Genomic DNA, 14,999 nt, shown 5'->3' on the forward strand with positions numbered 1-14,999 from the left:
AGTTTAAGATTATAGCAACTTCACCAATATTAAAAGACCTGTACATTTATACTTCCAGATTTATCTTTTTTGTTACCTTATGGTGTTTTCTATTTAATTCAGTAAAATTAAACAAATATAAAGACAAAAATGTCCAAGAAAGAAAATCTAGTGATTAAATATTCAAAAAAAAAACAGGCACTGAAAGATTCACAGGTAGAATACTCTGTCAGAAACCCTACATGGGATGCCAGTATTGATCAGGAAACATTTACACAGAACCTCATCCATACTCACTTATTCTACACCAATTTCGAACTATTAATCGCCCCACCATGCATATCTTTAGGATGCTAAAGGAAATTGGATTTTTGGAGAAATCTTTGAGGATGTGAGCAAAATATGACATAACAGCACAAACTAGATAGGGATTTAAACTGAGATCCCTGGAGATATATTTATTTTCAATTCCAATCAGTTTATTTTTGTATAGCACTCGTGACTGAGTGTAGATTGTGAGCACTGTGACACGTTCTCAGGTAAAAGCTCACAGAACAGTTTAGAATACAGCAGACCCCCGCGAAGTCATGCTTCAGGGTTCATGGACTCTGTCATTCGCGGATTTTTCCTTAGAACCTACCTATTAATTGTTAACAGAAAGCGCAAATATCCTCCACAAGTTTTTTTGGCTTCTTTCATGGCAATACTGTGCTGTAAAGAGAACAGGAAGCAACCGCTGATGGAAACGCAGTTTGGGATGGTGAAAGTAGCCAATCCGAGTGTGTTATTCATTTCTCCTTGCTGCTGATTGATTGCTGCCCTTTGACGTTTCTTCAAGTGAGTGGGTTTACCACCGCTGAGGGAAACACGGTTTGGGATGGTGAAAGTAGCCAATCCGAGAGCGCTATTCATTTCTCCTTGATGCTGATTGATTGTTGCCCTGTGACGCAACTCCAGCCGAGTGTCTTCGTATTTTCCATTTTGTTATTGTATTAATTTTGTTATTCTTAAACACACAAAATGTCACTGAATCGCCCTGCACCTTCTAAGGCTTCTAGCACTGAGCCTAAACGCCAGAAGAAACACTCCAGGAGAAGGATGAACTACTGGATTTGCTCCGGAACTAAAAACTTAAGCTGCAGTAGTGCGCCACTATGGCATTTATGAAAGCACTGCAAGCTCCTGAAGAAGACGCGCCACCCGAGGAGTTTTAAATCCTCTGCATCGTACTACACAGCTACTTCATCATCATCATCAATATCATTCATTCATCATTGGTGAGTACCCGTACATTTTAGTGTATTTTAATTACATGAAATTATTATGTATTTACTCCACTTATAACAAAGAAAACGACAGCAAATACCAAAGAAAACGCACTTGCATGAATTACAGTACATATAACGGTAACATCGGTATTTTACATTCTAGCACCGCAGCAAACATAGCAGTACAGTACTATACAGTAGATGGGTTTACCTTTATATTGTTTTTAGGTAATGTATTAAGGTAGTTTTTTAGGTAATATATTAATGTATTAAACTAAGTTTGCAATGAAATTAAAGTGCTTTGAGGGCATACTATATTCAGGGTTTAAACTATAAAAATAGGCATTTAAAAGGCATTTTTTAACCACATCCAAAAGTCACGGTTTTTCACAATTCACGGGTGGTCTAGGAACGTAACCCCCGTGAATTTGGGGGGTGTACTGTATACTGAAAAAGGAAGAAATTGGTGCACGTAGCGGTTGCCAATGACTTAGCCAGCTGAGAAAAAAAGTGTAGTTGCCAAAAAATGATTAAAGTTATAATAAATAACTCTAAAATAGCTGTACTGACTAATCACAAAAAATGTGGACAGTACGAGAGTGACAATACCACAATTTTCTGCTTATGAGAATTATCCTTTTTAGAGCCAAAATAACAAGAATACAGTTTGGTAAAATGAAATATATATAAAAATGCAATATAAATCTAGAACAAACATTTATGAACAGATTGAGGAATGATAAACAACCACCAAAACAAAAGCTGTGAGCAATCTAAAGCATTCAATCCCTTTAAAACATTCCTCTGGAATTCTCTGGCTCATCTTTATTGTTGATTTAATAATTTACTGTAGAATAAATGGTCAAGGTAAGCTCAATATCACCTTAACATGAGTATATAACAAGTTGCAACAGGTGTGGAATTCTTAATGGGACTTCTCCATGCACAAAATAATGCCAAAGAGCACCAAAAGACTAAAAAAAAAAAATGAAACATTCAATTTTTAAAAAATTAAGTAAACAAAACAAATATATACGGAAAAGCACAATTTACCAAATCAACACCTTATAAAGTGCCGATTTACTTCTGGGATTTTCACATGTACAGGGTGCAGCAGAAATAACGCCCACATTTCGAAAAATCACTGTGGGGTCCCCAAAGCAGGTAGAGGGGTGCAGTCCGTTCCGTTAGGTACCGTACATAATAAAGTTTTCAGTCGTCACCATGCTGTGGTCGGGTAAGCATCGAGGCTTTGTAGTGGAAGCTTTTTTCAAAAATGGTGCATCTGTAGCTGTGACGCAGAGGGTGTTTTGCACGCAGTTCGGTTTTTGTGCTAATGAAAGCGTTCCAGACCGTAAAACGATTTTGCTGTTGGTTCAAAGAGTAAGGGCAAGAAGAGGTTTTCAAACATCGTCATCGGTCCTTGGACCAACTAAAGGAGGCTATTCAAGAAGAAATTGAAGGAATTTTGCCCGACATGCTAGTGAGAGTGATGGAAAACTTCCAAGAACGGCTTCAAATGTTTATCAGCCGTCAAGGCCACCATTTGGACGATATAATTTTAAAAACTTATTTAAAACATTTTTATACCTACATTTCGGAAATAAAAAGTTTTTGGTGATACCTCATAGCATTTTTTTTCAATCACCCTTTGAAATGTGTGAGTTATTTCTGCCGCACCCTGTACTATGTACCAGGGGGATGTCTTGACCACTTGCTCACCTCTACATGGGTAGCCCTCATTGGATAGGGTTACCAAGCTTCTGGCCTTTTGCTATCCCATCATGATCTCTCTTTTTCACTCTCTATTAAATTTTACTAGATATCCAAAGTTAAAAACTCAAGTGGCTTGAATGTCCGTGCAACAATGCTGGAATTGCATTGGCCTATTTTAAGATCTTGCATAGTTTAACTTAAGGAAAGATACAATGAAAAACAAAAATGCAAAAGGCTTTTGTTTTTACCATTTTATCTTATTATGGAATCAGTCCAGAAATAAAAGTTGAGTTGCAATCATTTTAACTTGTACAGGAGTATCATGCATTTACATGAGAAGTTATAAATGGACGGGATGTTAATTGCTTTTTAATACATTTCTATACACAGCCCCAATAAAGAAACAAGAGGTTTCATCCTCAGAATTTATAGAATATGGGTACAATTGTCCATCATGTGACCCTTCATTTTCCAACAGATTTCTTAAGTTCAGGGTCATTTGGAACATTTGTTTATTTTGACTATACTGGGGATGACATAGGAACCGGCTCTGGTTGGGGTACCCCTCTCACATACAACCACAATTACTCATACTAGACACATTTTGAGGGACTAAATATTCTAACCTACATGTCACTAAAATGTAGGAGGAAAACCAGAGCACCCAAAGGAAACTCCACATAAGTTGTGCCAGTTGCACTTGCAACAGGGACAAATTGAGGCAGGTTTCAATCCAAATGGGTATCTCTGCTATCTCCCTGTAGATAGTCTAAAATGGTGACAAAATAAGCTCCTGTATACGAGTATAACAAAAAAAAAAATTTAAATACAAAAAATTACTTTTTGTTTTGAAACTTTGTGTCTGTGGTGGGTTGGCACCCTGCCCAGGATTGGTTCCTGCCTTGTGCCCTGTGTTGGCTGGGATTGGCTCCAGCAGACCCCCGTGACCCTGTATTCGGATTCAGCGGGTTAGAAGATGGTTGGATGGATGGAAACTTTGTGTAATTTAGCTCAAGATATTTCAAAGCACATGGCAGATATTTCTAATGATATGCGACATGTAATGCTTTAACAAAAGTGCAGAATCAAAGAGATACACAGCTAGTGTGGCTGCTAAAACAGCATAACTAACAGTTGAAAATGAACCAGAAAAAAATGAATTTTTAGCATTCATTGGGTTTTAGAAGCTAAGCTAATGATTAGTAGAATAACAAAAAACAACTGTAATGAAAGCAATATGTTAATGTTATAGGAGTGAAAAAGATCTCAAATATTGAATAACTACTGGAATAAATCCAATCAAGTTCATTTGCTAATTCTGGATTACTTCAAAGGCGTCAGCATTAACATGTCTCATTACTTATGGGAAACACCTTAAACAGCAGCGCAAAGGCTAGTTTACAGGAAACCTGAAACAATAGATTAGTCTTCAGTTGACAAGTTTGATTTCATAAAAGTAAGCATAAACTTGGGACAATTCTAAGAAAGGAGGGAGAGATGGGGAAAATTAAAGCAACAGGAAATATGTATTATTTGACTTGTCTATTAAATATTACTTTTCAGTTAGTCATTATCTGTCTGATATCCTAAATAATCTTGGCATTCCTGCTATGGGTTGGCGCCTTACCTGGGATTTGTTTCCTGCCTTGTGCCCTGTGTTGACTGGGATTGGCTCCAGCAGACCCCCCATGACCCTGTGTTTGGATTCAGCAGGTTGGAAAACAGATGGATGGATGGATCTTGGCATTCACGAATGTAGGACTAATATTTACATTTTTATTGTTTATAATCGATTTTAAAGAGTATTTACCTTTCAGCTATACAACTGAAATAGTCAGTGAATACATTTTGGCCATGTACATGGTAAGAAAAATCAAATAGTCAATAATAACTTTGTCATTCCTTAAAAACTCCACAAATAAATCTCCCCAAGTGTATTAAATCTGCTAAAACAATAAACTCCACAATTTGTTGTTATATTGGGGGAAATTCCCTCAAGGAAGTTCAGGCCCTGTGAAATATGCAGGGTGCATTAGTATTTATACCCCTACACACTGGGTATCTTTATGTTTTCTCAAGATAAAGAAACTAGCTAACATGCCCTACATGTTCTGACTATGCTTTATTTGTAATTATGATTTCACAACATTTGTCCACATAAGAAATTGCATTAGATCATCTTAGACAATGGGAGGCTGACCAACAATTAAAACCACATTTCTCTAAACACCTTTCCTTTTCCACACTAAGACTACTTGCTTCTTTAAAACAGAAGCATCAAACCCAAGATACTTTTATGTATAGGTATACATCTCTGTTGGCATTATTTCTCAAAATGGAATGAGAACACGTACTGCTTTTTTGGTTTCAAATTAGCACCTTCAGCAGGAGATGAAGGCAGCCCTAACTCATGTTTTGCTAGAAGATGAACAGCAAAAGAAGTTTTGCAGCAACATTTTGAATGGTGTAAAGTCTTTTGCAAGAAGCACTCCTGGTTTAAGAATTCATTTCTTTCTTTTTTAAACTATTACAACAACTAAAAAAGCAAATTTTGCTAAGCCATTCATTGTTCGCTGACTAAGAAAAGCTGAAACTGGAAGCTTCAACAAGAAAAAAAAATAGTACCTATTTTTCTACTGAGAATAAAGTATAATAAATATGTTTTCCACAAAACAGAACCAGTCCCACATATTTTTCATGTCAATCACATGTCACACTTACAACACATCCACACTTTCCCATACAGGAGCCACTAATTTACCTAAAAAAAAAAAAAAAAATACAGAAACTGGGACTGAATAATGTCGATTCTCCAGAAGAGCTGAAACAGGAGTGCTAATTACTGAGACACTTGGCTGTCCAGTGGAGCAATGGCCATAGCATTAAAAAGAGCTGCACAGAACAAATGTTCAACTGCAGCATACAGTCAGTGTCTACACTATACTGAACAGCGGGAGATCTATGAGAAATGATTTGGCAGCAATCAGCATATGACAAACACAAAAGTTTTTCTGCATTGAGCATATGCATTAGATCATAAACTGCTCTACTCAAAAGAAGATTCCTGCTTCATCTGGTTAGTAGGCAAATTTAAACTAACGTACACAATAAGCATGTTTGCCTATTTGCTAGTATGTTCCCTGCAATGGACAAGCTCCATCAGGACTTGTTTCCACCTTGCTTCAGATACTGCTGAAACAGGTTCTGCTTCCCTGTAATCCTATAATGAAATAAACTTGAAAATTGGATTGCTGGGTGGAACCTCTTTCAATAACAACATAACAACACAAAATTAAATGGCATAGCAGAATGTTAATATCTGTAATTCCAAATAAACATGCAAATATTTAACGAATCTAGCTATTTAGGAATTAAAAATATTGACTTTGTCCTTACCGAACCAATACCATCCATCAGAGTAAGCAGTGAAGCTACAACTCTCTTCTCAACTTCATTTTGTGCTCCTTCCCTCTTTGGACATAATGCATCTAATTCATCAATGAAAATAATTGCTGGTGGACTGAAAAAATATATATTTGTGTGAGTGTTTGACTGTAAATTAAAACATAAAAAAATATTTTCACTTGCAGACACAATTAACTAGTGGACCAAACAATTTTATAATTAGTATCAAATTATAAAAATTTAAATCTACAGAGTTTATCTATCTATCTATGTTTGATCAGAACCAAAAGGGAAGTTTACTCATTATTCATGAAGGAGTACAAGGAATTCTACCCCATTAAATAATCAAATAATAAAATGCTAACTCAGATAGCTTTACTGGTTAAAATAAAGAACACCTTATACACATATATACATATGGTCAATACTATAGAGTTATGGGTTTAATTCTCAGTATGTGCACTGGGTGCATAAAACATGCACAGTCTCCTCATGTCTAAATGTGTTTCTCCTCCAGATCCTTTAATTTTCTTCCCATATGCTTCAAACAACTTGTTATAATGAAACTATTATTATTGTAAGACACATGATGAGGATTGAAATGAAGGACAAAACAGAAAATATCTTTGAAATATATTAAATCATTGTGTGCGTAAATACATTTACAAAATCAATTATAAACCTTTCTTGATCAATTATTCAGATATTCTTGATTGTGAAGACCTCTCAATCCATAGTTTTAGAACTTGATTTAGGACTAATGAAAGGCAACAAGAGTTCTGTGGGACATATCTTTTTTTGACTTTGTTCTTTCTTTTATATTTTTTATACAGTGTGGCACAGCTCTTTATAAATCAGAACCATTATTAAAAAGTGCATTAGAGTAGCTAATATGGTGTAAAATTGACATTGGTAGAGCAAACTGATTCAAAATGAAGGATACACCATTCTGTTGCCAAACTGTAATATGTTAGGCTGACATGAGTTGTGATTGGTGTTCAGTTATTACCAATTATTTTCAATGAAGGTGAAATAAATTAGTTGAGTAGAAATAAATATATGTGGAATTGTACTAATGAACAAAGAAGCATAAGTAAAATTGCAACACATCAGTTTACACAGATGTGCCACATTTTACTGCACAACTGTATGCATTCATGCGATATTTATATACAGGCCACCCACACGTGACTTTGCATATATTGTAAAAAGTACGTAACACAGTGAAGGGAAAGATGCAGTGGTGCAGTACAGTTGCAGATTACTGGGTTAGAACATTCTACTTGCTTGGGTTTTTCTGCTTGTCCCCTTGAACAAGAGAGAGATATTTCTGTTACAATTACTGGTAATTCCAGATTAATCCTGTATGAGTGTATGCTTGAGTGGGCCCTGCACTGGACTGGTACCTGCACATCTAATGCTGCTGGAATGGGTTTTGTCCTCACCCTGACTCGGTCAAGTTGGGGAGGATGCACTGGTACAGCACATTTCCACACCCGCCACAAAATGAAACGGCTCTGGATCCCAGCTGGCAACCCCCCAGGCAGATACACAGTCCAGTCCTACCCTACGAAAATTACCATATATCTGCCGCAGCCAGGTGTTACATGGATGTCCGCTTGGCCTTGTCCAGCCACTTGGGTCCTCAACAAAGAGAATCCTGAGAGCCGGACCACCGTCTGGGAAACCGACGTTCCCTCACAATGCATGTAATGTGTCGCATTTCATAACACAAAGTCAAACCAGCAGTACCTAAGGATTCTCCGAAGAGACACAGTACTGAGGGAGTCCAGTCTTAGTCTCAGGTCACTGGATATCGTCCATGTCTTGCAATCATATAGTAAAATAGGAACCACTAGGACTCTAAAGACTTTTGCAGAAATATTGGGAGTGCCACACATCTCTTTCCAGCAATCTCATGACCCTACCGCCATGCTCGCCCAATCCATCTACTGACTTCATAGGAAGAGTCACTAGTGACTTGAATGTCACTGCCGAGGTAAGTAAACCTCTTGACATGGTCGACGCTCTCTCTGCAAACAGACACAGTACTGATGGCTATGCCCAAGAGGTCATTATAGGCTTGGATCTTGGTTTTTATCCAGGACACTCACAAGCACAGACACTCAAGACTCCTCACTCAGTCTCGTGAAAACCCTGTTCAGAGCCTCCATTGACTCTGAGAAGATCACAGCGTTATTAGCAAAATCAAGATCAATGAATCTTTCTTCACCAACAGATGCACCACAGCCATTGGACCCCACAACTCAGCCCAACACTCAGTCCATGCAAGAACTGAACAGAGTAGAAGCTACAACACATTCCTAATGAACCCCAGAATCAACTGGGAAAAATGCTTAGGTTCTGCCTCCTCTCTGCACAGCACAAGTGTACAGGTCAGCCATGACATCCAGTAATTACGGGGGGGATATCACAAAGTCTCAGGATGTCCCACTGAGCAGCTTGATCAACTGAGCTGAATACTTTACGAAAACTGACAAAGGCTACAAAGAAACTCTGCCGATATTTGCGTTTTCACTCGATGAGAACTCTTAGTACCAAGATGTGGTTGATGGAAAACTTTGTAGGTGTAAAACCAGACTGCTCCAGTCGCTGTTAGGTGAGCAACTGATCACAGATCCTATTGAGGATGACCCTAGCGAGGATCTTACCTGGCACCGAGAGCAGTTTTACCGCTTATGGTTGCTGCAATCCAGGTGATTACCCTTCCCTTTCCAGTTAGGGACAATAAGTCCCATTTTCAGTCAGTTGGGATGACACTTGTCTCCCAAACAGAAGCAAAGATTGCTTGCAATACCAGGAGGACAACCTTAGCACCACTCTGGAGAAGTTCACCCTGTATACCACAGATCCATGCAGCCTTCCCTACCTAAAGCTCAGCTTTGCAATCTCAGTGAGGCTGAGTGGTTCAGAGCTAACTGGAAAATGAGCTTCAAGAACCGTGGACCAGGAGATGTGCAATGTCCTAGCGGGAGGATTAGCTTTAAACAGCTGCTCAAAGCAGCCAGCCCAGTGGGTCACAACCGTAGCATTACCTGTAAGGACCATTCCATCACCCGGCCTGACAACGACTCTCCAAGAAACAGATTCTGATGCACATAATGCTTCAATTCCTCTGAAAAGCAGGACATGGGTCACTAGACCAGAGATGGTCACTTGCTCACAGATTCCTCTAAAAAGCGGCTCCTTATCTGCCCTCAGAACCCTTGCAGCCGAGGATGAATTAAAAATTTTATCAATACTAATAAAAGGCAAAGCCCTCACTGACTCACTCATCAGTAATTCTCCACTTCCCGTGTAGGTAGAAGGCTAAAATTTGGCAGGCTGATTACTTACAGCTTACTTACAAAAGTTAACCAGGTTTCATTTCAAGATTCTACGTGTAATGGTCATAATGGTCGACAACGTTCACCATGTTAAACTTTCTTATTTATGGCCCCATCTTCTCGAAATTTGGTAGGCGGCTTCCATGCGCTACCCGAAACCAATGTGCATACTTATTTCGGTGGTATGATGCCACTGTCGGCCAAAAATATTGAACTTTCCAATAAAAATGACGTGTCATGGTTGAGGGAGAGAGCTATTCTGACACTAAGAAATGACATGACTACAACTATAAACCACATTTTACTTCAAGAACTACCTTCACACCCGAAAACATATCAGTCTGTGGATTCAGTTGTAGAAGTGGAAGACGCAGTGCACTATCCGGTAGAGTTTCTCCACACTCTGAATCCTCCAGGCACTCCTGAGCATAATCTAATTTTGAAGGTTGGGGCACCAATAATGTTACTGAGAAACTTACGGCCACCGAAATTTTGTAACGTCACAAGACTTCAGGTCATGTGTCTGCAAAAGAACCTAATTGATGCAACTATTTTTACTGGCAATGAGAGAGTTTTCATTCTTCGCATCCCCACTATACCTTCTGATCTCCCATTTCAATTCAAACGCCTCCAATTTCCAGTCAGGCTCTGCTTCAAAATGACAATTAATATGTCTCAGGGACAAACCCTACAAAAGGTTGGCATTGATTTGAGGCAAGATTGCTTTTCACATGGCCAACTGTACATTGCATGCTCAAGAGTAAGGTCAGTGCACAGCTTGGTCATATTACAACCGGAGGGCCAAACTGACAAACTGGTATACAAAGAGATCCTTAAATAATTATTGGTATATTTTTCCCTCAGTTTAAAAAGGTTTACTTTTCTTCTTAATAAAAATTTTAAAGCAGTACTTCGCCGCTGCGAAGCGCGCGTATTTTGCTATTTTTAATTAAAATGTATCACCAAAAAGCAAATACTTTATCCAAACCAATACCAAAGTGTCTCTGTACTGTTTTTGCATTATAATATGCAGTGAGGTGAAATATCTGGTGTGATCTGCAACCAGAAACTTGTCCAGATGTTCTTGTATCCATTTTAGCAAACCTAAGATTTGTACAATTAGCATGTTCACTATATTGCGTGTCAAGCGACAACTATGTATTTTGGTAATGCCATAGACCACTAATGTGTTCCATTCTAGCTATGTAAAGGGTTTTACTTTTTCTATAAATCCCATTATTTTATGTGTAACAAAATATTATATCATGATGTGATAAATGTCATAATGCAGCAATTTTAAAAGGATTGCTGATAATCTAAATACACCTACAGTATTACAAACACAGTTTTGATAATAATACGGCGAATTGATGTCATTAGAGTATTAAAAAACTGTCACTTATCTCTAATGAAATGTATATTATTCATATACAGTATTAGCATTATTCAGAATTTTCATATAATGAATAAACTTTCATTATAAAGTTTAAATGCTTAATAAATATCAATGCAAAATAATATATATATTGTGGTTACAAAGCACTAACATAAATGTATAGTAAGACATTATACAAAACTCAACAATTGTTACCTCTGAGAAGCCTCAAAGAAAATATTCCTCAACTTTGCTTCAGTTTCTCCATAAAATCTGCAAAACAATAAGTACAGTCTGAGTAGCTTTTTAAACAACAATCAAATAAACAGCAATTATCTGAGTTTACATACAGTATGTTGTTAAATGCCCCTAATGCATTGCCCACACTTTTTGAGTCCAGGGCACCCTTAGGATTTATTTTTTTAATATTATCTCTAGTCATACTCACCTACATCAACTTCAGCATCCCCAATGCCCTCCTCCCCTATATCTCTTTCACAGAATACATTTTCCACCTTGACATTGGCCTTTACTGATGCTCAAAAGTGACGCTAGACTTGTTAGATTTGCTTGACTTGTACTCCATGAAAGGGCATCAACATTTATTGGGAATAACTGATCATTACTTGCTGTTCCTTCTTATAACACGATTCATTTTGCTCTAAGTTTGCCAAGTATCTGATGTAGTGACAAAGGTATAAGTATGCTATGAGACACCATTTAGAAAAAAACATAATTTTTGCCTTAAAATAATTGTGTGTGTGTATGATTCAGTAAGTGTACCATACTTTCAATACAGCTTTACCAAAATCATGTCATATAATTTTTCCCCTAAATGGTGCCACATTCCATCAGCCCTTCCAGTTTCAGTTACAGTACAATCTCTGATGTGTGTTAGCTAGCACTGGATAATATTACTGTAAATCCATATTGCAATACTTTAACAAACTTAAATATTTCTTAACAACCCTGGTTCAAAACCCCACTTTTTAACAGTGTTTAGTTGTCATGACTCCCAGATATCTAAACATATGATATGCTGAAAAGTTGTGCTATAAATATACAAAACTATTAAAGTAACACGCACCTTATCTCAATGTTTAAAAAAAACTGAAGAAAAAAATTGGTGAAAATACAATGAAATACATTTAATATTTGTATCATATGTATGAAATGCAACATGATATGGTGAGCATACTAATTATAGAAATATATATATTTATGAATCTCAAATCTAATACATTTTACAAAATAATGCTAGGATCAACATATATGTTGATATACGAGATGGGAGTAGACTCACACCTGGTGGCATGGATCTTACAGACAGACCTCAATATGTGCGTCTTGGGAACTGCAGGTCTGACATTGTGTTCAGCAATACAGGGGCGCCGCAGAGGACTGTACTTTCTCCGGTCCTGTTCAATCCATATACATCAGACTTCCAATATGACTCGGAGTCCTGCCACGTGTAAAAAGTTCGCTGACGACACTGCTATTGTGGGCTGCATCAGGAGTGGGCAGGAGGAGGAGTACAGGAAGCTAATCAAAGACTTTGTTAAATGGTGCGACTCAAACCACTTACATCTTAACACCAGAAAAACCAAGGAGCTGGTGGTGGATTTTATGAGGCCCAGGCCCCTCATGGACCCTGTGACCATCAGAGGTGACTGTGTGCAGAGGGTGCAGACCTATAAATATCTGGGAGTGCAGCTGGATGACAAATTGGACTGGACTGCCAATACTGATGCTCTATGTAAGAAAGGTCAGAGCCCACTATACTTTCTGAGAAGGTTGGCATCCTTCAACATCTGCAATAAGATGCTGCAGATGTTCTACCAGACGGTTGTGGCGAGTGCCCTCTTCTACGCGGTGGTGTGCTGGGGAGGCAGCATAAAGAAAAAAGACACCTGGACAAACTTGTTAAGAAGGCAGTCTCTATTGTAGGAGTAAAGTTGGACAGTTTAACATCTGTGGCAGAGCAACGGGCATTAAGAAAACTCCTATCAATCATGAATAATCCACTGCATTCACTGAACAGTGTCATTTCCAGGCAGAGGAGTAGCTTCAGTGACAGACTTTTGTCACTGTCTTGCTCCACTGACAGACTGAGGAGATCGTTCCTCCCCCACACTATGCAACTCTTCAATTCCACCTGGGGGAGTAAATGCTAACATTACTCAAAGTTATTGTCTGCTTTTTTAATTTTATATTTTTTCATTTTTCATTTTTATTACTATTTAATTTAATATTTTTTTTTTTTGTATCAGTATACTGCTGCTGGATTATGTGAATTTCCCCTTGGGATTAATAAAATATCTATCTATCTATCTATGTTGTGGGTAAAGATTATTGTTTTACATTAGAAGACAAATTGAAGCTACCTGACTTACATCCAAAAAATGTGAATTTTTGCATATGGAGTGGTATTAGCAAATACTTGTGTTAAAGACTACTGCTTTGGAAAATCATGTTGACCATAAGTGCCAGTTTTTCTCTCTATTTTTTTTTTGTATAGATTTCATATTCCACAATCATGGTTGTGTTTTCAGGTGGTGAAGAAATGCCAGACTGGCACAGCCAGTACCAGATACTTTCCTAAACTGCACTTTTCAGTTGCTTTCTATGGGTGTACTTTTCACATTTGACACAAAACTAGACAACGGGTACTGTGATACTGAATAGACCACTGTGGCAAGAAGTGCCAGGTGAAAGGATGCATACACAACAAAACAAAAGTTTGTGCAGTCTGCTGAAGTGGAGAATTTTAAAATCATTTGATTACGTCACCTGAAATTAGTATGAATAAAACTTTGTAAAACTATTTATATAGAAAAATATTAGTTTTTAATTTGTTTGATCTTTGAAAACTGTGTAAAAGATTACCATTTTGCATAAGGGAGGTGCCCTTGAAAGATCAAGAGTTTGTGCAGTCTCCTGATGTGGAATGTTTTGTTATGAACCTACACAATGATTGTTGTTTACAAATATTTAAATAGCCACAGAAATATGTGAGTATCATTGTAAATGTTAAAATATTTACACAAAAAATCATTTGTTATCTATACTAATAAACGGCAAAGCCCTCACTGACTCACTCACTGACTGACTGACTCATCACTAATTCACCAACTTCCCGTGTAGGTAGAAGGCTGAAATTTGGTAGGGTTATTCCTTACAGCTTCCTTACAAAAGTTGGGCAGGTTTCATTTCGAAATTCTATGCGTAATGGTCATAACTGGAAGCTGTTTTTCTCCATTTACTGTAATGGAGATGAGCTTGAAACCCGTGGGGGCGGAGTTTCATGTGACATCATCACGCCTTCCACGTAATCACACAGTACGTAGAAAACCAGGAAGAGGCCCAAAAAGCGCTGAAGAAAACATGCATTATATAATTGAGAAGGCAGCGAAACAATAAGAAGCGAGCGAGTGACATATACAACCATATTCATGAGTTCTGCTACTTCGGAAACAAAGCACGATGTAAACTTAAACTTTAAATTAAGTTCATAGACAGGCTGTCGCTGGCGTTTGTAATTTAGTGCCTACCCATATAAGGCCGCCCGTCAGTGGCAATCCAATAGCAAACTGCCACGGGTAAATATTCACGGGTGAAGGACTGTCCTTATGCAGAGGAAAATGAGATGGTCAGGGTGGTGTTTGGCACAAACTCAGTGAAACTGCGAGAGAAAGTTTTAAGTGTCGGGACTTTGGTAACATTAGATACAGCCATGAACATAGCATGACATGGCACCAGCACAGCTGGGAAACTTCGATGCATGTACACCGAGCGGCTCACGTGAACTGGCGCAGTGCACAGACAAAAGCAACAGTTCCAAAGAGCGCTGAACAAAAAACGAATTACACAACTGAAAAGGCAGCAAAAAAATATGAAGCGTCTGATACA

At 37.9% G+C, this 14,999-nt stretch overlaps 1 protein-coding gene across 3 annotated transcripts in view; it reads right to left on the reverse strand.

Moving 5' to 3' along the window:
• The window catches only part of spata5 (spermatogenesis associated 5), a 389,131-nt gene that overhangs the window by 341,218 nt on the left and 32,914 nt on the right, over nt 1-14,999 (reverse strand). For all 3 annotated transcript variants that reach the window (XM_039751220.1, XM_039751221.1, XM_039751222.1), the window contains exons 7-8: nt 11,307-11,363; nt 6,360-6,483 (exon numbers count right to left, since the gene is read on the reverse strand). In XM_039751220.1, coding sequence (XP_039607154.1) covers nt 6,360-6,483; nt 11,307-11,363 — 181 coding nt within the window. The remainder of the gene's footprint in view (nt 1-6,359; nt 6,484-11,306; nt 11,364-14,999) is intronic.

Source organism: Polypterus senegalus, chromosome 4, assembly GCF_016835505.1.
Source record: "Polypterus senegalus isolate Bchr_013 chromosome 4, ASM1683550v1, whole genome shotgun sequence".
NCBI classification, from domain to species: Eukaryota; Metazoa; Chordata; class Cladistia; order Polypteriformes; family Polypteridae; genus Polypterus; species Polypterus senegalus.